General features: G+C 38.7%; 3 protein-coding genes across 7 annotated transcripts in view; 2 read left to right on the forward strand and 1 right to left on the reverse strand.

The window, feature by feature from the left end:
* The window catches only part of ATG10 (autophagy related 10), a 259,908-nt gene extending 255,550 nt beyond the window's left edge, over positions 1-4,358 (forward strand). The window contains exons 8-9 of one of the 4 annotated variants that reach the window (XR_006218746.1): positions 583-685; positions 826-2,892. Coding sequence is in view for 1 of the 4 variants with exons in the window: in XM_042989439.1 (XP_042845373.1) it covers positions 3,685-3,726; positions 4,033-4,089 (99 nt within the window). In the remaining 3 variants the exon portion in view is untranslated. The other 3 variants (XM_042989439.1, XM_042989415.1, XM_042989395.1) reach the window with 3 other exon arrangements.
* A 1,733-nt stretch (positions 4,359-6,091) lies between these two features.
* RPS23 (ribosomal protein S23) lies at positions 6,092-8,000 on the reverse strand. The gene is made up of 4 exons (XM_007079787.2): positions 7,766-8,000; positions 7,155-7,314; positions 6,408-6,528; positions 6,092-6,283 (listed from the first exon to the last, which is right to left on the reverse strand). Exons 1-4 carry the CDS (start codon positions 7,983-7,985, stop codon positions 6,137-6,139), a joined length of 648 nt encoding a protein of 215 aa, XP_007079849.1. The 5' UTR covers positions 7,986-8,000; the 3' UTR covers positions 6,092-6,136.
* A 9-nt stretch (positions 8,001-8,009) lies between these two features.
* The window catches only part of LOC102972731 (V-type proton ATPase subunit S1-like protein), a 39,546-nt gene continuing 26,874 nt past the window's right edge, over positions 8,010-20,681 (forward strand). Inside the window, exons 1-2 of one of the 2 annotated variants that reach the window (XM_042989378.1) lie at positions 8,010-8,356; positions 11,525-11,836. The gene's annotated coding sequence lies outside the window, so the exon portion shown is untranslated. The remainder of the gene's footprint in view (positions 8,357-11,524; positions 11,837-20,681) is intronic. The other variant, XM_015536523.2, reaches the window with a different exon arrangement.

Below are 20,681 nucleotides of genomic sequence, written 5' to 3' on the forward strand. Positions count from 1 at the left end.
ACACTGTTTTCCAGAGTGGCTGCACCAGTTTGCATTCCCACCAATAGTGCAAGAGGGTTCCCGTTTCTCCACATCCTCACCAGCATTTATAGTCTCCTGATTTGTTCATTTTAGCCACTCTGACTGGCGTGAGGTGATATCTGAGTGTGTTTTTGATTTGTATTTCCCTGATGAGGAGCGACATTGAGCATCTTTTCATGTGCCTGTTGGCCATCCGGATGTCTTCTTTAGAGAAGTGTCTATTCATGTTTTCTGCCCATTTCTTCATTGGATTATTTGTTTTTCAGGTGTGGAGTTTGGTGAGCTCTTTATAGATTTTGGATACTAGCCCTTCATCTGATATGTCATTTGCAAATATCTTTTCCCATTCCGTTGGTTGCCTTTTAGTTTTGTTGATTGTTTCCTTTGCTGTGCAGAAGCTGCAAAAAAATATATATATAATAAACCCTCACATACTTATAGAGCAGAATCAGTAATTACCAAGATTTTTGCCATATTTGCTTCATTTAACCTTTTTTAAACTTTATATTTGCTCAAATAGTTTAAATAAAATTATAGATATTATGTCATTTGTTTTTACAGGTGCATACTGAACATTTTTTATTTGATCTATTCTATCAAGTTTTACTGCAGTCTTACATGTTATAACACCTTTGGGTTCTTATCCTCTGCTTTTACTCCTGAGGTGAGGCTTTGCACCCTTTTTCTGATTATGCCTTTGCCAGTGATATTGGAGAACTTTTCTCTAAAATGGCCCATTGTTCCATGAGGTCAGCTGGTACCATCAAGGCAGAAGGTGAAATGTACATTTTGTAATTTCTGCAGACTGGACAATCCATCCACAGATCCTCACCACATTGGAGACATTTCATCAATGATACCAAACCATAGACAACTTCTTGTGACTGTTCTCAACTGTGATTAAAATGGACAATTTTGTAATATGTGACAAAATCTATTCATTATTATACAGATTTAATAGCTGGTTTCTTGTGAAGGAACCCCTTTAAAAGTCTGAAGAATGTGCAGAACCCATTTTCAGAAAAATGTGTGTGTGTGTGTGTTTGCATATACACACCCACATAAATCACACCCACCCCTAATATATATCAGAAAATTCTGCACACAGTTGCAGGAGATTCCTAGACTCTCTAAAATCTATGAGACAAATCCTAGATCAAGACACTTGATCAATAAATTGCATTCACAATGGCTTCCGTATTATGTCCTGATCAAGAAAAAGAGGAGTATAGTGACAGAAAAAAAAAAAAACTACTTAATTATAAATAAGAAAATGTATAAAATACAGAAGGAACAAGATCAACTATTGTATATGGAATTAAGAGTTTTGGGTAAAAAAATGGAACTTACGGAGAACCTAAAGAAGGGGAAAGGGTCTTACTACCTGCAAATACACACAAAACAGAGCATCAAACTATATAGAAAAAATATAAAGACATAATTAAGATTGGATAAATTCACAAACCTGATGGGGAAAAAAGTGATATGACAAAGCCACCTATTTCCTATCACTGTTTCCAAAGCAAGTGTTAATAGACAAAACATGTTTCAGCAAGTAGTGTTTCTCTCAACTGTTCTCAGCTGTGATTAAAATGCAATATTACTTAACATGTGGCTTACTTTGCCCACTATTGTACAGATTTAAACATTAGCTGACTGATTAAAAGTGGTAAGGAAGCATAATATATTCATAGCATCTAAACTTACTTGAAAATTTGGGTATGTTCAATATGCCCTACACTTTTAATCCAGACACGTAACTTGACCCCTTGTTTTGTTTCTAATTAACCACAGCAAAAGAGATTTTAGAAAACCAGACTTTAAAAAACAAAACAAAACAACAACAAAAAACCTCGTCACCATCAGTAGAGAACAGAATTCATGTCAATATTATCACAAAGAACCAAGCAGATCCTTGGTAGACATGTGGAAAGTACTTTTCTGACTGGAAGATCTGAAAGAGTGATATGGGGCCATCATTTCCTCCTCCCTTCTGAGGGAGCAGCACTCCTTAGCACTAGAATTACTGTTCAAAGCTTCAGGTTGTCTGGGAAGCCGAATGTGTTAAAAGGAAGGGATTCTGATGGTGCTCATCATGTGTGGCTAAAGTTTCAAGGTTCTGTGTGCGAGGGGTCCCCTCATTTTTGAAGTTACACACCACACATGAAAGGCTTGAATGACAACCTGAATGAGGTGGCCACTGGGTGTGTGCATATTTGGAAATGTTGGTTATCTGTGGTCATGTGTCCCTTCAAATGTGTCACTCTAAAAATGACTTTCTCCTAATGAGACATAAAATCATGCGGCTTTAATGTTTTAATGCTTTGGTCTAGAACTCCTGTGGTCATATTATAATGACAATAAGCTTTAGAAATCCACTCATCTTTCTTACATACTAACAAACATAACATCACTTAACCAAATAATATGGACAGTGCTAGAAAGTAAGAATGCTTAGTACAACCTGCTAAGACAATCCCTCAACTGTAATATCATAAGAAATGTGAGTTGAAACTTGAATGATCCATTGAAACAGATTTTATCGGTTAAAATAAAGATTATACAAGCTGCCGTTAGTGAAAATTTTATCATAATATGTAATTTATGATGTCAGTCTCTTTTCTTGACTGTGCAAAGCTAATAAAGAAACGTTAGCTACTGGGACAACCTTGAAACAGACTGCAGGAGCGTTATCTACAGCATGACTGTTATGACCAAATCCTGCCACCAGACATGTTCCTAGAATGAAACAAAGGGAATTCATACATTTTGTAATAGGACTGCTTGTTTCATCACTTTTGAGATTAGAAAGTTCTTTATATACTTTAGATACAAGTCTTTTGTTGGGTATATGATTTGCAAATATTTTTGGCTTGTCTCTGATATGTATTTTCATCCTTTTTTTTTTCTTCTCTTTTTTTGGAGAGGGAGGGAGAGGGGGAGTGGGGGAGGGACAGACAATGGAGAAGGAGAGAGAGAATCTAAGGTAGGCTCCATGCCCAATGCAGAGTCCAACACAGGGCTCGATCTCATGACCGCAAGATCATGACCTAAGCCAAAATCAAGAGTTGGACATTTAACTAAGCCACCAAGGCGCCCCTGTGTTTCCATATTTCCACCCTCTTAACAAGATCTTTCGCAGAATAAAATTTTTAATTTTGAAAAAGGCCAGTGTATTATTTTTTTTTGGTGGAATGTACTTTTGATGTATTGTCTAAGAGCTCTTCACCTAACTGTAAGTCATTAAGGCTTTTCTTCTACAAGTTTTAGTTTTATATTTTACATTCATATTTTGCACTCATATATATGACCCATTTTGAATTAATTTCTGTATAAGGTGTGCAATTTAAGTTGAGGTCTGTTCTTTTTTGCAAATTAAAGTCTATATTGTATACTGTAAAAACTAGCCTTCCTCCATTGAATTGCTTTTGTATCTGTGTCAAAAATCAGTTTGTCTTACTTGTGTCTTTCAATGGATTCTATTTTAGTGATCTGTGTCTACCTCTTCTGTAATACCACACCCTCTTCATTACTGCAGCTATAAACTAAATCTTAAAACTAAGTTTTGTGATTCCTCCACCCTTTATTTCAGTATTGTTTTAGCTATTCTAGTTCCTTTACCTTTTCATATAAATTTTAGAATTAGCTTTTCTATTTCTACAGGAAAAAAATCTGCTGGGATTTTGCTTAAGTTTTGCACCCAAGGTGAGTGCTTTGTTTCTCTCACCCTACAGCTTACACATGCGGCACAGACCAGGCACACACTTCATGCTGGATTGAAGAAGGGGCAGTGTGGGTCACAAGGTGGTGAGGGATGGGTGAGAGAAATACACAGGAGGCAGAAGGAGCCGTTAAGAAGGAAGCAGATCAAACACTTGGGGTTTGAGGTATATGAGGTGGATTTGTGTCTGTCAGTCATTTAGCTATTGAACAGGCATCCCTGGTGCACCCAGCAGACAAGAGTGAGCCACTGTCACAGAATGTCTTAACTCCCAGGTGTCTTCTCTATAGACTTGGCCGAGGTCTCAACATGGCAGAAAAAAGGACACACTGCAGAGGAGTGGGTAGGTGTCAGTGCCACCCGCCTTCTCACCTTCCCCAAGCCTCCTCCCTCCTGCACTGCCAGGCAGCACCTCCCAGCTCCCTACACTGCACCTGACCACAGGGATGAGATCTTGTGGCCCTTGGTGGCTTCTTGTGGTTCAGGCCGGGTAGACAAGACCGAGATCTCCCTGGTTGGGCCAGTATGTCAACTGGAAAGTATCTGGTCAGCCTTTGAGAATGACTTAGTGGATACCTATGCAACTACACACATTAGTAAACCCTGAAATAGAAATCAAGGATAGCCCATCTTGTCTTATTACCACATATAAATGTATCAAATTAATAAGTGTACTTATTAAATTTACACAATTTAAATGTCAGACTTTGTGTTTCAGTAAAAAAAAAAAAAAGCCACTCCCCATTCTTTTGGAAAGACAAATAACACAATCATTTGTGACAAGCATAAACACAAGTGTGATGTGTGATGTATTTGGGAATCAATGAGGTCTGAGGTGGGAGAAGCAGCAGGTGGAATGTGAGGGGTCTCCTGAAACTGCCTGGGAAATTCAAGTTTGAGCAAGGCAGAGTTCATTGCTGCTGGAGGAGGAAAGGACCAGACAAAACACCGATCTGCTATACTGTGGAAAGGACCATGGTTTTGGTCTTATGGGAAATTGAAAGCCAAAGAATTTTCATTTTCCAAGATCCTAAACATAACCTAACACTAGGCTATATTCAAAGAGCAAATTAATTCACATTTACTAATGCTGCCAACAGCAGTTCCTCCGATAAAATTTGACAAAGCTAATAAGCTTCATTTTAGACAGGAGATTTTATTTTTCTCCTATGGAAATTTTGAAACAAGAGTTAAGGACACTACCAAGAAACAAACTTTTGAGAGAAAAGAGCGAGCGCACGAGAAGGGACAGAGAGGGAGATACAGAATCCGAATCAGGCTCCAGGCTGAGCTGTCAGCAGAGTCTGACCTGGGGCTCAAACCATAAACTGTGAGATCCATGACCTGAGCTGAAGTTGGCTGCTTAACAGACTGCGCCATGCTGCAAGAAAAAAACTCAAAAAACTCTTAACTACTGAAAACAAACTAATGGTTACCACAGGCAGTAGGGGGTAGAATAGGTGAAGTGATAGGGATTAAGGAGTCCATTTGTGAGGAGCACCAGGTAATGTATGGAAGTGTTGAATCATTAGACTGTACACCTGAAATTAAGAGAACACTGTATGTTAACTATACCGGAATAAAAATCCGAAAGAATGGACAAAAAAATCCCATGTACCCAATACCCAATCTCAATTATCAAGCTACATTCCTTCTAGATCATTTCTAACTGATCACTTCTACTTTGTACCATGAAATAAACCTCAAGGTCAAACTATCAGTTACTGACAGTCAGTACAAAGAACATTTAGGTTAATCATTCTATAGTTCAACATTCTTGCTTTTAAGTATTTTTGTTTTGATTTTTACAATCATTTTTAGAGAGAGAAAATCTTAAGCAGGCTCCATGCTCAGTGTGGAGGTTGATGCAATGTGGGGCTCGATCCCATGACCTGAGCTGAAATCAAGAGTCAGATGCTCAACTGAGCCACCCAGGAGCCCCAAACAAGTTTTTCTTCTATGTCTCAATTTGCCAGGCATACACTTCCACTCAATAATCTAGTGACTTTCTTGCTGTCATAAACAGAATTACAACATGGATTGCGAACCTTTAGATACTCAAACACCAGAGCAAGGAGCAACTTGAGGGCGTTTATCATACTGGGTCCCCAGGGAGATGGATCTCAGAAAGTACACTGCTAGGGTTTCCCGACATGATTCCTGCTTTAAGTGCAGTTAGTTTTTGAAACCCTCTCTCTATACAGGAACTGAACATTTATTCCACAGAGAGTAGAAAAAACTATGAATCCCATTTACTGTAGAGAATCCTGAATTAATGGTATTCCCATTCTCCTTAAATGGAAAGGTATACACTGCATCTCTATACTAAGGAAAATAAGACACAAAACATTTTTGGTATATGAAAATTTATTGTCACGTTTTCATCATCAAAACTTAAGATCTTGGTCTTTCCTTCTTGCCTTTGTATAAGGCCAAAAGAGAGACATTGGCTACTTTGACGACCTTAAAGCGAACTCCAGGAATGTCACCAACAGCATGACCTTTGCGACCAAATCCAGCAACCAGAACCTCATCGTTTTCCTAGAATAAAATCAACAGTTTACTTCCAGTGTGAGTGGCAATCACTAAAAATACCCATTCTTCATATAAAAAACCGGGCAAAACCATCTCAAAAACAGAAGCAACAGCAGACTAACACACTTACCTCAATAAAATTCAAACAACCATCATTGGGTACAAAGGCGGTGATTTTCTTGCCATTCTTGATCAGCTGGACCCTGACACACTTCCTGATGGCAGAATTTGGCTGTTTGGCTTCAACCCCTCTAAAACATAAAGAGCAAAACAGTGAGGTGCCTTTCTGAGAAGGCATACATTTTAGTTTGTTAGGCAGAGAATTCATTAGACATTATGCTCTTTCCACCTAGTCGGTCTAATCCTAAATTGGTTAACTCCTGTGATTTCAACCAAGCTTTTCCTCAGGGAAAATCTCTGGGCCCTTACCAGTTGTAAAAAATATGAATCAAAAATAAGAGGTACAAAGACTACTGACTGGCAGTGCATTGATTAGTGCCTTAGAAATTATCATTTTTTTGTAAAGTCAACCTTCATGCAACTCAACCTCAGATTTGCAACCTCAGGCAAGAAACTTCTCTTTACCCTAATTGTCCCAACTAGAAAGATGTGATTGCTAAGAATAAAATGGTTGAGTGGCAATTACTTAAGACAGCTCATCCCTTCATTGTTACTACCAACCCCCTCCAATGCTATCCCTAAGCGATTCAAAACCCTTAGTTACCTAACCCCTAAGCCCTCACGTTACCAACTTCCAGACAAATATTCTACCCAAACACTTTAGAATTTGTATCTAAAATTAACCACTTCAGATGTATTTGTTTCGCGTTACCATAGTAAAAGAAACCCTGAAGAAAAAGTGTGGACTTTCACTTACACTTTTTCCAGCACAATTCCTTTCGCATGGGAAGCGCCTCCAAAAGGGTTGGCCTTCAGGGCTGTGCCCAAATGGGCTTTCTTGTACTGTTTATCATGCCACTTCTGATCTCGTCGGTGGCTACGGAGCTTCCTGGCAGTACGAAGACCACGACACTTGCCTAAAATTCAAAATCCTATGAGTTCTTCCGCAAGCACTCCAGTCATTTTACATCTTCTAAAACCCTGGCCTCACCTGGACTACAAGCCAACAGGCTCTTTCATTACAATGTAGCACATGGTCTAAACCTCAACCTCAAAGGATCCCTCGGACCAACAAAGGGGCGAACACAAGTACTCCGATTGGTGCGTTTTCCCAAAGGAATGAGCCCCTTGTCAAGTTCCAGAGCGGCACCGGCTACCCAACGCCGGTCGGTAAGGCGAGCTCCGCGGCCTCCACGCCGCATGGGCTCCTTCCGCACCCGGCCATGTGCCTGCCACAGCAGCGCTTCCCCGGCCTTCCCCAGCGGGCCTTCCGGTAGCGTCCTCACCGTTCTGTCTCTATTCTCCCGCCCGTCCCCGAGCCCCCGAGTTCAGCTTGCAGGCCCCTCAGCCCAAACCCGAACAGCTCACCCATCCTGCCAGCACCACGGGCCCGAGCAAAAGAGGGAAGGCGCACAGGAAGGAGCCACAAGCCACTGCGAACAAGCTCCGCCCAGCCAAGGACCCAAGCAACTGTCTGCGCAGTGCCTGATCCGAAGCTGGCACCCTTTGAAAATGACAAGTTTGCACCACTTTCCAGAATCTGAGTTTTATTCAGTTTGTGTGAAATTCTGAACCACCTAACTTGCATTGCTGTTTATTTCGTTTTATGTCAAGGCTGGAGACAGAAGGAAAGTGGACTACCAATCCCAGAACTCTTTGCATTGAGACTCCCTGGAGGCGCCGGTGCTCTTGGCAAACCCAGGAAGGGGCGGGATTTAGTGGAGTTGAGTCGGACTAAAGGGAGGTACCTGGTTTGTGGCTGTTTGTGGTAGAGTGGAGGCCTTAACGCTTGTAGTTTGGAAAGTTAGACCTCTGAGCCTTAAACCCTACTCTAGCAGCATCGTAAATTGGAAAAAAAAAAAAAAAAAAAAATCAGTGAAGCCATGTATTGTAAAACCGACATTTGGAAGTAGACCAAGCCTTAAAACAAAACCTGTCACTTAACTGATGCCATTTTAGGTGATTCATTTAACTTTTTAAACTTAAGGTTCTCCTGTAGAATGAAATAGATTTGAGAGATCTCTGGGATGTTGGTTCATTACACAATTATTCTTAAAGTTGTTTTCTTCGTGCTAGGCATTAGTACAGGAGAGTTATCTGTTCTTAAAAAAAAATTATTTTCCAGGTGCAAGAAAGCAGAAATAATATATAAGTGTATTTAAAGATAAATGGGAAAGGTTTTTTTTGCAGTTTATTATTTTTTTGAGAGAGTTTTTGAGAGAGAGAGGGAGAGATGCGGGAGAGGAGCAGAGGGAGAGAGAGTGAATCCCAACCAGGCTCCGTGCTGTGAGCCGGAAGCCCCCACCACCATCATGATATTAGGAATCCTTAGATCATTGCCTGAGCCCAAATAGGTGCTTAAACGACTGAGCCACCCAGGCACTCCTAAGTGGGAAAGTTTTAAATACTGATAAGTGTTCTAGAGGATATAAAGTTCGTCAGGTGGTGGTGACTTGGGGATGGGGGTGGCTACTCTGGAATGGGTTTAAGAAGCCATCTCTGTGGATATTACATGTGAACTGAGATCCTAAAGAAAAGGAACCAGTTAGACAAAGTATATGGGGTGGAGCATTCAGGAAAAGGGGCTCTCAATGAGGAGAATGAGAGGGGGCACTTTTTCAGAACTGAAGAATCAAGGAGGGGGAACTCAGTGAGTGAGGACTAGTGTGGCACTGGATGAGGTCTAAGGTGCACAGGAAATTGTGAAGCCTGTAGGTCCTGGTAAAGGCTTTGTTTACTCTTTGTGTGACTGAATGCCATTGAAAAGTTTTGAGCAGGGGAGTAATGATAGGATATTACAGGTTTGATCCTATAAAAATATAGGGTCACTTATAAAAAAAACTGTAAGAGATGAATCTGGGAGACCATTTGGGAGGGTGTCCAGTTGAGACATGTAATGATAGCTTGGACTGTCAGTGAAGGTGGTAAAAAGTGTTGGATTAGATACACTGATGGTTGAGCCGGCGAGATTTGCTGAAGACTGTAGGATATCAGAGAGGAATTATGATTTTCAACCTGAGCAACTGGGTGATTTGTGGTGTTCTTTATTAAGTGGGATATTTTGGGAGAGGAACAGATTTAGAAGGGGAAATTACGAGTTCAGTTATCAATGTGTCAGTTTGAGATGCCTTTTGGACCTCTAGGTAGGTATGGGAGGTAGGTAGTTGGATATATGTGGGGGAGTTCAAGGGAATTATCAGTGAGTGAATAGACAGTATTGAAAGCCATAGCCGTAAGTAATATCACTTAGGGAATGACTGTAGTTAGAACAGAGAAAGGTTGGAGACCTGAGCCTTGGGCACACTAAAACTTAGGATACAAAAGGGAGGTGAAGCAAAATAGCCTGAAGAGTGGCCGATTCTGTACTCTCATCAAAGCCAAGTTAAGTAGAAGTGAGCGAGTGTGAAAGGAAAGTAAGATGAGGACTGAGAATTATCATGCATTTGGCAATGTGGATGATTTTAGTGATTTTGTTAAGTGGGGTTCCCATGGAGTTGCAAAGATGTAAGCCTGATCTGGATTGGAGCCAAGACAATGCGGGAAATAAAATAGTGTAGACAGAAGTTATTGACATATTTTTGGAGAGCATATTTCTATAATGTGCAGAGAAAAGGGGTTCTGTCTGGAGGAGGATGTGGAGTGAGGATGAGTTTGTTTAAGATGGCAGACTGTATGACATTTTTGTAGGGGATTGTTCCAATAGAGAAGAAAAATGGATAGTTCATTAGAGGAAGGGGATAATTGCGTGAACAAGTCCTTGGGGAAACTAGAAGGGTCCCCAAGTGGAGGAATTGACCTTAGGAATAATAACAATTTATCTATAGAAATAGAGAAGGCAGACTATAGGGGTACCACTACAAGTAAATTGGAAGATTTGTTGGTGGGAAAATGTGGAACTTCTCTTTTGATCACTGTTTCCTTACTGAAACCAGTAAGGTCATCAGTACAGAGGAAGAGCAGGGAAAAGACATTAGAGGAGAGAGGATAGAGTATGAAATCATCATCTAGAATAACACTACTAGTGTTAAATAATACTATGTGCCACATACTGTTTTAGGTGACTTATATTTATCAACTTACTTAATTCTAATAACACTAAAATGTAAACACTTTTATTATACCTGTTATACTGAGGGATAGTGCCTTAGTCGTTTCAGGCTACTATAATGAAATACTATAGGCTGAGTGACTTATAAAATAACAGAAATTTATTTCTTACAGTTCTGGAGATTGGGAAGTCCAAGATAAAGGTGCTGGCAGATTTGGTATCTAAAGAAATACTATAGACTGGGTGGCTTATAAATGACAAATTTATTTCTTACAGTTTTGGAGATTGGGAAATCCAAGATCAAGGTGCTGGCAGATTTGGTATCTAGTGAGAGCTCATTTCTTGATCCATCCCTTTTTAATATAACCTCAAATAGCAGAAGGGCGAATGTAGCTCTCAGGGCGGGGAGGTCTGTTTTATTTATTTGCATATTTTTTCCAGTTTTATTGAGATATAATTGACATATTGGGGTCCTTTTATAAGGGCCTTAATCTCATTCATGAAGACTCCACCCTTATGACCTAATCAGCTCCCAAACAACCCATCTACTAATAACATCACACTGGGGATTAGGTTTTGTGTTTTCTTCACACTCAATATGGTGACTTAGTAGGTTGAGAGCTGGGTAATAGGACTGGGAGTGTGGTCTAGTCAGGTGAATGTGACAGAGGAAGGGCAAAGGAGTTCAGAGTGGTTGCAAGGCAAGGATCATAGTGAACCATGAGATTGAAGCTGGAAGAGTTAAAAGCTAGGAATAGTGAGAACACTTCTGAAGACCTGGCCCTACCAGATACGAGAAATTTCTATGAAGTTACATAAGATAGTGCAGTTTTAGTACAGAAGTAGATAAATTGACCAATGAACAGAATAGAGAGGCCAGAAGAGACTCCTATATATAGAATATTATTAAATAACAGAACTAGATGTCAGATCAATGTATAAAGGAAGGACTGGTGGAGTTGCACAAAAACTGGTTACTTACATTAAATTAGATCACCATGTCAGGCTGAAAACAAAAATCACCCCCAGACAGATTGAGGGCCTACATGTCAACAACAAATTTTTTAATTTCTTAATAGGTAGCAAAGGTGAATATCTTCATGAACTACACAGGATAAGAAGAAATGAATGGCTAATTTGACCATATTAAGAAACTCTGCTCCACAAAAACACCTGAAAGAAAGCAAAAAGAAGTTACAAATTGAATTGATATTTACAGGAAATGTTCATCTAAAGTTGGGATGCTCTGTACCTGAAGGTTTAGTAAAACATGCTGCAAAGTCATCTGGATGTGGTGTTTCCTTTGTGGGAAAATATTAAATACAGACTAAATTGCTTTAATAATTAATGAAACATTCATAGAACTGCAATTTCTTCTTGATTCATATCTGGTAAGTCAGTTTTCTAAGAGTTTGTCTATTTCATCTCAGTTTTAATAATTACTACGTAAAGCTGTTCAGACTTTCTATTACACATTAACATAAGAACGTTATAAAAATATATGTTGTTGGGAGGTTTTCATTAGGAAATATAATACTATACAGGTTATTTATTTCTTTTTGAGTGAGTTTTGGTTGTGTACCTTTCAAGGAAAGTGTTCATTTTGTCTTAGTTGTCTAATGTATGGCCATAAAGTTGTTAGTAATATTCCTTTATAATTCTTTTAATATCTGTAGATGAGTAGTGATGTCTCATCTTCCATTCCTGACACTGGTAGCTGTGTCTTCCCGCTCCATTTTTGGTCAGCTAAAAGTTTTTTAATCTTGTTAATCTGTTCAAAGAACCAGCTTTTGCTTTAACTGATTTTCTGTTTCTCTGTTTTTAATTTCATTGATTTCTGGTCTTGTCTGTATTGTTTACTTTCTTCTGCTTGCTTTGGATTTAAATTTGCTCTTCTTTTTCCAGTTTTTTCAAAGTGAAAGCTTAGGTCATTGATTTGAGACTTTTGTTCTTTTCTATATATTTAATGGTATAAATATCTAAGCACTGCTTGATGCATGCCTTGAGTTTTGATAGGTTACATTCTAGTTTTAATTCAATTCAAAACATTTACTAATTTTGAACAATGGATTATTTAGAATTATGTTTCTTAATTTCCAGATATGTGGAGATTTTCCAAATATCTGTGTTGCTCATTTCCAGTTTAATTCCATTATGGTCTAAGAACTTTAACAAAATTTTTGTTGTAGTTTGCTTTATAGCCCAGAATATAATCACTCTTGGTGAATTTTTCATAAACCCTTGAAAAAAAAGCATTTTCTGCTGATGTTGGGAAAAATGTTTTATAAATGTTCATTGGCCCAAAGTGGTTGATAGTGCTGTTCAGGTCTTCTGTGTTCTGTATTCAGGGTGATAATAGTGATGAGAGGTGAGGGCGGATGTGGGAAGGTCATAGTTGGATGTTGGGTTATGATTTATTTTAGGTATTGTGTTTAATTATTATATTATTATGAAAAGCAAATAACAAGGCATGAACCAATGGTCAGAGTGTGTTATGAATGAAAGCTTTTGATTACTATAGCTAAGAGAAGAAAAAAATGATTTAATTTTTGTTTTTGGAGCTTTGAGTTTTTCATTTTCTGATAAAGAAAGAGCTTATTACTTAATTTGAAGCCTGGAAATGGAAAGAATTTTCCTCAACCTTGGGCCTAAATTTCTTAAAAAGGCCCCCTGAATAAGAATCAGCTTGAGGAATTAGAGGGAAAGAAAGAAGGCTACCATGGCTGAAGCATAGACAGTCAGCAGGATAATAGAGGAAGATGAGGTTAGAGAGTTGGACAGGGCCAGCTCAAGTCCAACTTGTAGGCCCTGATAAGGAGTTTGGACTTTATTCTGGGTACAATGAGAAGCCATTGGAGGGCTTCAAGTAAGAGAGTTACAAGATCTGATCTACATTTTTAAAAAATCACTGTGCTTGCTATGGAAGGGCACTATGAAGGGGCAAGAGAGGAGTCAGTTTATCCAAGGAGGGGGCTGATGAAATAGCACAGATAAGAGATTGTAGGAAATAGCATTGGAGATGAGAAGATTTCACAAAATTCTGAATATAATTTGGACTTAAACCGTGATGGAAGAGTGAAATCATGACATCACCACCACCACCATCTCTAATAGATATTGAGCACTATTTAGGTGCCAGGCATAGGACTTCACATGCCTAATTTGTTTTAATCTTCAAAACAACACCTGTGTGGTAAGTGTTATTATTAACACCATTTTACAAAGAGGAAATTAAGACTTAAGTTAACTATAGCATGTTTGTTGGTTTTCAGATTAGTTATAAAGTAAAATTTTGACTTTTAAGTAGTTCAGAAAAAATTTTAATGCATGTTAAGTAAATAAGGCACACAATGGTGAAAAACAATTTTCTAGCCAGCAAAATATCAGGAAAAATAAGAGGTGCAATTCTTAAGATTACAGTATTCTTATAAATTGCAACCTGCTATCTGTAGGTTACCAGAGGTATGTGCAAACTGATAGGCACTTTGTTGTGAAAGAATGGTGTTTAGTAGTTCTTGAAATGTTGGGGGAGTAGGGCAAGAAAAAGAGTAAGTATTTCCCTTTTCTAGTATTCCCTTCCAAGCAGAAGGAGTTAAGTTAATGTAACTCCTTATTTCTCTGCCAGTTTACTCATTCCATGCCAGCTAAGGATGACATCTGTGGTTAATTAGGAAAAATAGTCTGGGTATGTTCAGCCCTTCTTTCCTTTTTGAGACCCAGCCTCCCCTTGGAATAGACCTTTCCCATTTCTTCTGCACCAGCCCTCTCTTCCCTGTTGAGAACCCACTGCTGACGTGACAGGCAGTCATATCTGGCTTCTGTGGGGAGGGATTCAGTTTCAGATAATTTTGCTCCTGCACTAAATTTTGGCATCTTGGCCTTTCACTGTAATGAAGGTGGCATTTTGGACTCCATTTGTCTTACCCCTTGTTTTATTTCTCAGCTGGTGTAGCAGTCAGGTGGGGCAGAAAGATATCATTATTTGACTTATCTCAGAGTCCCTTCACCCTCCCATCTAAGAAAAAAGATTGGTCTTCAAAAATTAGATCAGTTGATGAGGTTTATTTAGGTCAAGGGTGATGCTGATTCTTTGTACCATATGAGAGAGAAGTTGGCTTTTTAGGAAGAGCAGCCAAGGGTTTTAACAATATATTGGAGCATTTAGAATAGTTAGAAATGATTCCAAGTGTTTTAACTATAAAAATTGAGGTATTAGTTGCTATGGAAATGTGACAAGTTGAAATAACAGCTTTAAGTGAGAAAGAAGCAGCAGTAAGAATAAGACCAATGATTACTTGCTCTGTGTAACCTAGTGATGAATGTTGAGTGCTTCATTTTTCCTGATTAAATTATTAAATGCAATTTTTCTCTTATCCAAAATGAATGAGATTTCTTATCCTCTCATTCTAACTACTTTTGAATATTTCTGTGAATAGTGAATAGTGAATATTTCTTCTCCTATCTATTTTTAAGGTGGAACTAAAGAAAGATGTGTGTGTTATCATATAATCTTAACAGTAATCAGGCCTGGTCTTTAAAATCTTGTTACTATAATTAAACCTCTGGGTAAGATCTAGGGGGAATTGACAACACTGCTCTTTGATGTCCTTTGTGAAGTTCCTGGAAGGGAGTTATTTTACTATGCATATTGGAAGTTATTCCCCAGGTATTCTCTAACTTGGCTGAGAACAAAACAAAATAAAATAGACTTTTATTTCAGCAGAGACCTTTGAGTTGTAAGAAATGTTAAAGGATCATTTCTCTCACTAGGAAAAGAAAGATAATTTCTTTCACTCATTAGAATATTAAGTTTTAGAATCTCATTCCCTGGAGAGGTTTAAAGAGGCTGGCAGGTGGGCCAGATCTGTGTTCTCTGTGAGTTCAGTGAAGACCAGTTGATCTTTGGTGATGGGGAGTCATCAGAGATTACTCTTCAGCTTTGCATTCCCCGGTAAAATGAAATTTAATTAGGACTATTTCTAGATTACTTAAGTGTAATATATAAGTTATTATAATATAAATATAAAAACTCCTATAAAAGTAAATGTGCATTTTATATCACTAAGACTTTATTGCTTAAAGGACTTTAAATAAGATAAAACAGGATTCCCCCCCCCACCACCCCTTAAACTGAAAGAACAAATAACAAGAGAGAAAAAGGAGTGAGGAGCTAGAGGAAGGGAGGAAGAAAAGAAATGAGGGAAGAAAAGAAAAGGACAAGAGTAATTTTTCCACTGATACTACTTTTTGTTGGTTCTAGCAGTCCGTACTGATTGTTAAGAGCTTCTTTGTTCATTTGTATGTATGTATGGATGTATGTATGTATTATTTGTGGGGATAAGCTTAGGGATCCCCAGGGCTTACACCAATGGGTTAACAAGGCATAAAGAAATACAAAGCCGTAAAATGCTCACACCAAAATCAGGTTGGCACCCCAAGAATAGGGGGGTGTAAAGACACCCCGAGAATAGGGAGGCATAAAGGTTCTAGGAATAGGGAGGTGCAAAGGCACCCCAAAATAGAGAGGGGGTGCAGAGCCCCGAAAATAAAGAGGGAGAGGCAAAGGCCTGAAATAGAAACCATGCAAAGGTGCCCAATACATAGGTATATGAAATAAACAAGATTAGATATTCAGGGTGGAAGCATTCCCAATTTAGTACTATAGCAGAAAAGCTGCTTTCACAGGACAGTAGGGCCAGGTTAGGTAAATTGGTGAATTGGACTATGGACCACTATGCTGCAGGCAAAGCAGCCCAGAGTGGAGATGGTTAACAAAAGAAAAGGTGCCTTGTCAACCCTGAGGTTACTCCCCTATCTGTCTCATCCTCTAGGCTAGCTAAGATAAACAGAGCTGCTGCCTCATGTCTGCTGTAAACAACCTTCCTCCTGACTGCCCAGCTCCCGGAGTTTGTTTGGTATTAACCCAAACCCCTAACCACAAATATCTCAAGACTCCCTTTCCCTCATGTCCACAAATTAATGATCACAGATTCATTGTCCCTTTGTGCACGTCCATCGCCATGTTTGTAAGCCTTCTGATCCTAATAAAAACGGGCAAAGGACCCTTATTCGGTGCTCTTGTCTTTTCCTGGACATTAGCCATCTCTCATTTTCAATCCTGCGTCCCACTCTTTTGCTAGACAAAAAAGAACTTTAGACTTAGAGTCTACGACAATTATTTATTTATTTATTTTGAGAGAGAGAGAGAGAGAGAGAGAGAGAGAGAGAGAGAGAGGGAGCGCACAAGCAGGGGAGAGGCAGAGAGATAGGGAGAGAGAATCTCAAGCTGACAGTAAGGAGCCCACCTCGAAGCTCCATCTCACAAACCATGAGATCATGACCTGAGCCGAAATCAAGAGTCAGATGCTTAACTGACTGAGCCACCCGGGTGCCACAGCCATTACTGATTATTAAGATAACCCAAATGAATGAATCTGCAACCAGTTCATAGATATGGTCTTTTTCATTTTTAAAGGATTTTTTATTAAATTTATTGAAACTAAAAAACCCAAACAACACAGTTTACCCATTTTCCCCATCCTCCACTACCCATTGCCCCTTGCAATCACTAATCTGTTCTCTGTATCTATGAACTTGGTTGTTTTGTGTTTTAGATTCCATATACATTTGTCTTTCTATGACTTATTTCACTTAGCTTAATGCCCTTGAGGTCTATCCCTGTTTCTGCAAATGTAAAGATTTCACTATTTTTTATGGCTATATAATATTCCATATAAATATACCATATTTTCTTTATCCATTTATCCGTCATAGTTAAAAACCTTCCATCAACAAATATATATAAACATAGAGAGATGTGTGTATTAAAGCAGATGCCTGCCCCTCACGTCAAGGTTTTAATATAAGCAGGTGAGCCTCCTTCATTTTAAGTTCGGAGATGATCAGCTGCCTCTGAGCTGGGGGCCCTGAAGTGAGTCAGTCCAAGTGAGAGGGCCGTTTAAGAGACATTTCTTAGATCGCTGCTGTCTTGTGGGTCTCAAACAGGAACCCCATTGGTTTTCAAAATTAGATGTTTTGGGGGCTCATCTCTCAGGTACATATCTTAAAAGTTGAGGTGTCTGATGTGGACTTTGAACTCTTTACCACTCAGGAGGAAGCTCTGGGTTTGAGTTCCCTCCTGATTGTGGGTTGCCACACCTGTGGTAGGGTTTATGGTGAAATTGTGTCCCAGCTTTTCCTACCCACTTTGATTTGGTTTTCTTTTCATTTGCCTGATGTCAGCCAGGCTTTAGGTTTTTTAATAGGAAATTGTTTCATATGTAGTGGTACACTCAGCATGTCTGTGGGAGGAAAGAAGTTCAAGATCTTAGAATATCACCATCTTAAACGAGAACCCCACCATGGGTATCATTTTTCATAGTATGGAATAATGCGCTTATGTGCCAGTGAATATCTAAAATTTACTCAGGTTTTCAGTTAAAATTTCCAAATTTATATTAACTAATTTAGCAGACAACATTTTGGATTTGTACCAGGTGGTTGTATACTATACTCTCTTAGAAACTAAGTGTGCTGGTTAATTTTTGTCCAAAGAATCTATTTTGTGCCTATTATAAATGATGGCCTGAAGTATATGGCAACATCAAAATGGCACATATTTTCAATATGAGTTTTACTTAGTGAATTAAAACCCTATCTCTGTCAAGGTGGATCCTGCATCTTCCTGGTGAGAGCATTTTTCAAGTGGTGGAAGCCTTCTCCTCCTTAGAACCCAGGTCTGTTAGGTCCTTCTTAACACTTAGACCTCCCTTCCTAGTCCATGCCTCTAATTATCACAGTAAATTTGGTACTTAGCAAACCCTTCCAATAAAGTTTCCTTTGCACTATAAGTAACGGAAACCCATTTCAAGCTGTGTTAAGACCAAAAGCCAAGTTATTGGGAGGACACTGGGGTAACTCACACACTTCAGCACCAAGAGATACACACTGAACTCATAAGAAAGTAGAGTCAAGAACTGGAAAGCTGCTTCAGCTTTTCAAAAGAGTTATGTCTCATCTCTTGTCTCTAGTCTATTAAATAACTGCCTTCCTCCAGTCCTTATCAGCCATTGCCTGGAGTGGAGTTGTGGCCAATATCAGTGGAGGTCATTGGTTTGCTACGTGAAGCATCCCTAAGGTGTTTACTCCAGCAATTATTTGTTTACATTTCTGCACATCACTGAGCTACTAGTCTCATGGGGATCAGGACAGTGTCTTGTTCATCTTATATTCCTGGCAGGTAGCATATGGCAATCAATATTTGTCTAATGGACAAATTTATGAAAGAGCAGGACTTTTGTTTCAGTGAAGCTTGAGATCCAAGAACAGAAATATATGCCACTAATTTGGTATATCACTTATGTTCCAAAAAGTCAATGGGGAATCAAATGTAAGACAAATTAACATTTTAAATCAAAAGCACTTATAAGTATTTCATTTACTAATCTGATTCTAATCAACTCAGAAGTTGATTTGATGAAAATTAGTAGAAATCATGGCAACAGTTGGACTCTGAATTTAATAAAGAGTATGCATTAGTCTGGATTTTCCAGAAAAATTATATACACACACACACACACACACACACACACACACAAACACACACATATATATATGAATTTCATATATATATATACATATATATGTATATGAATAGAATGTATATATATGTATGTATATATATGAAATTCATATATATGTGTATGTTTGTGTATATATATGTGTGTGTGTATATATGTATATATGTGTGTGTGTGTGTATATATATATATATATATATATATATATATGAAATTAATCCTATACGTGATTTGTTATAGGAATTGGTTTGTGCAGTTATGGAGGCTGAGACATCCCAATATCTGTGGTCAGCAAGCTGGAGACCCAGGAGAGCCAATGGTATAGCTCCAGTCCTAGGAAATGTGAAGGCAGGAGAACACTGAATTCTCTGCTCCAAGACAAGTAGAGAAAGTAAAAACTCCCTTACTCCACGTTTTTATTTTACTCAGACCTTCAGTGGATTGGATGAGGCCCACTCACATTAGGGAAGGCAGTTCACTCAGTCTACTGATACAAATATTAATCTCATTTAGAAACACTGTCAGAGACAAGGCCAGATAATGTTTAGCAAAATATTTGGGCACGTTGTATCCCAGTCAAGTTGACATGTATTAATCATTAGAGAGTCACACTCCCCTATACAGAGCAAGAAGTACTACTCTGGTAGTTTGCTAATGAACTGATGTAACTTGGGTTTTGTATATTTGCATTTCAAGCTACTGAATTTTATGAAATACTTGAATTAGTTGATTTTCTAGTTATGGTTGCCTAGATAGTCAGGCTCTGGGAGTCACAACCATGTGCACAAAGTGAGAATTAATTATGTGACATTTTTGCTGGGCTTATTCATTACTCTATACATCTTATTGAGTATCATCTTGGACCAGCAGCACCTTAGACTCTAGGTGTATCAGTTAATTAGATGCAGTCCCTGCTGCCATGGAGCAGGCCTTCTGGTGAAGAAACACACCATAAATAGGTAACAAGAAAGTAAATATCTCAGTTCAAATGTGATATATGTTATGATGAGGGTGAACAGAATGCAGGGAGGGTTAGGAGGGGATGAGGTAATCTCCACAGAAGGAACAATATGTACAGTCACTGAGGTGTAAAAATGTTGGCATGTGGAGGGTGTTGAGAAAAGCTGAATCTAAGCCAGTGTCCTGGAGCATGGTCGGGAGAAAGGTTAGCATAAAATGAAGCAAGAGAGACCAGCAAGGGCCAGGCCATGCAAGACTGTAGGAGGTGGATGGATTTAGATTTTGTATCAGTTTGCAAACTTAGCAAAGACTACTATAATTGATTTGAACATTTGACTAAAGTGATTTTTGGTTTAAGAGCATTTGGATGAATAGAAACTGTGGTCTGGCAAATGCTCGATGTTCCTTCAGGCAAATATTAGAATGCATTTTGTTTTGGATTATCTTTAGGATCCAAAACTGCGTTTTGTTTTGGATTATCTTTAGGATGTATGTATAGTGAACAGCCTTGAAAGGTAGAAATACTGTCTTCCTCTTACAAAGGGCAGGTTTACTTACAGCCTTGGAAACTCAGGATTTGTCTCATGAAATGAAACCCATTGTGTGTACAAACGTCCATGTGGGCCTAGATGTATTGCTCTATGGGCAAGGGGTATTGTCACAATATACTGATGCTTATGCTCCTTGCTATGTGGTGA

Source organism: Panthera tigris, chromosome A1, assembly GCF_018350195.1.
Source record: "Panthera tigris isolate Pti1 chromosome A1, P.tigris_Pti1_mat1.1, whole genome shotgun sequence".
Classification (NCBI taxonomy): Eukaryota; Metazoa; Chordata; class Mammalia; order Carnivora; family Felidae; genus Panthera; species Panthera tigris.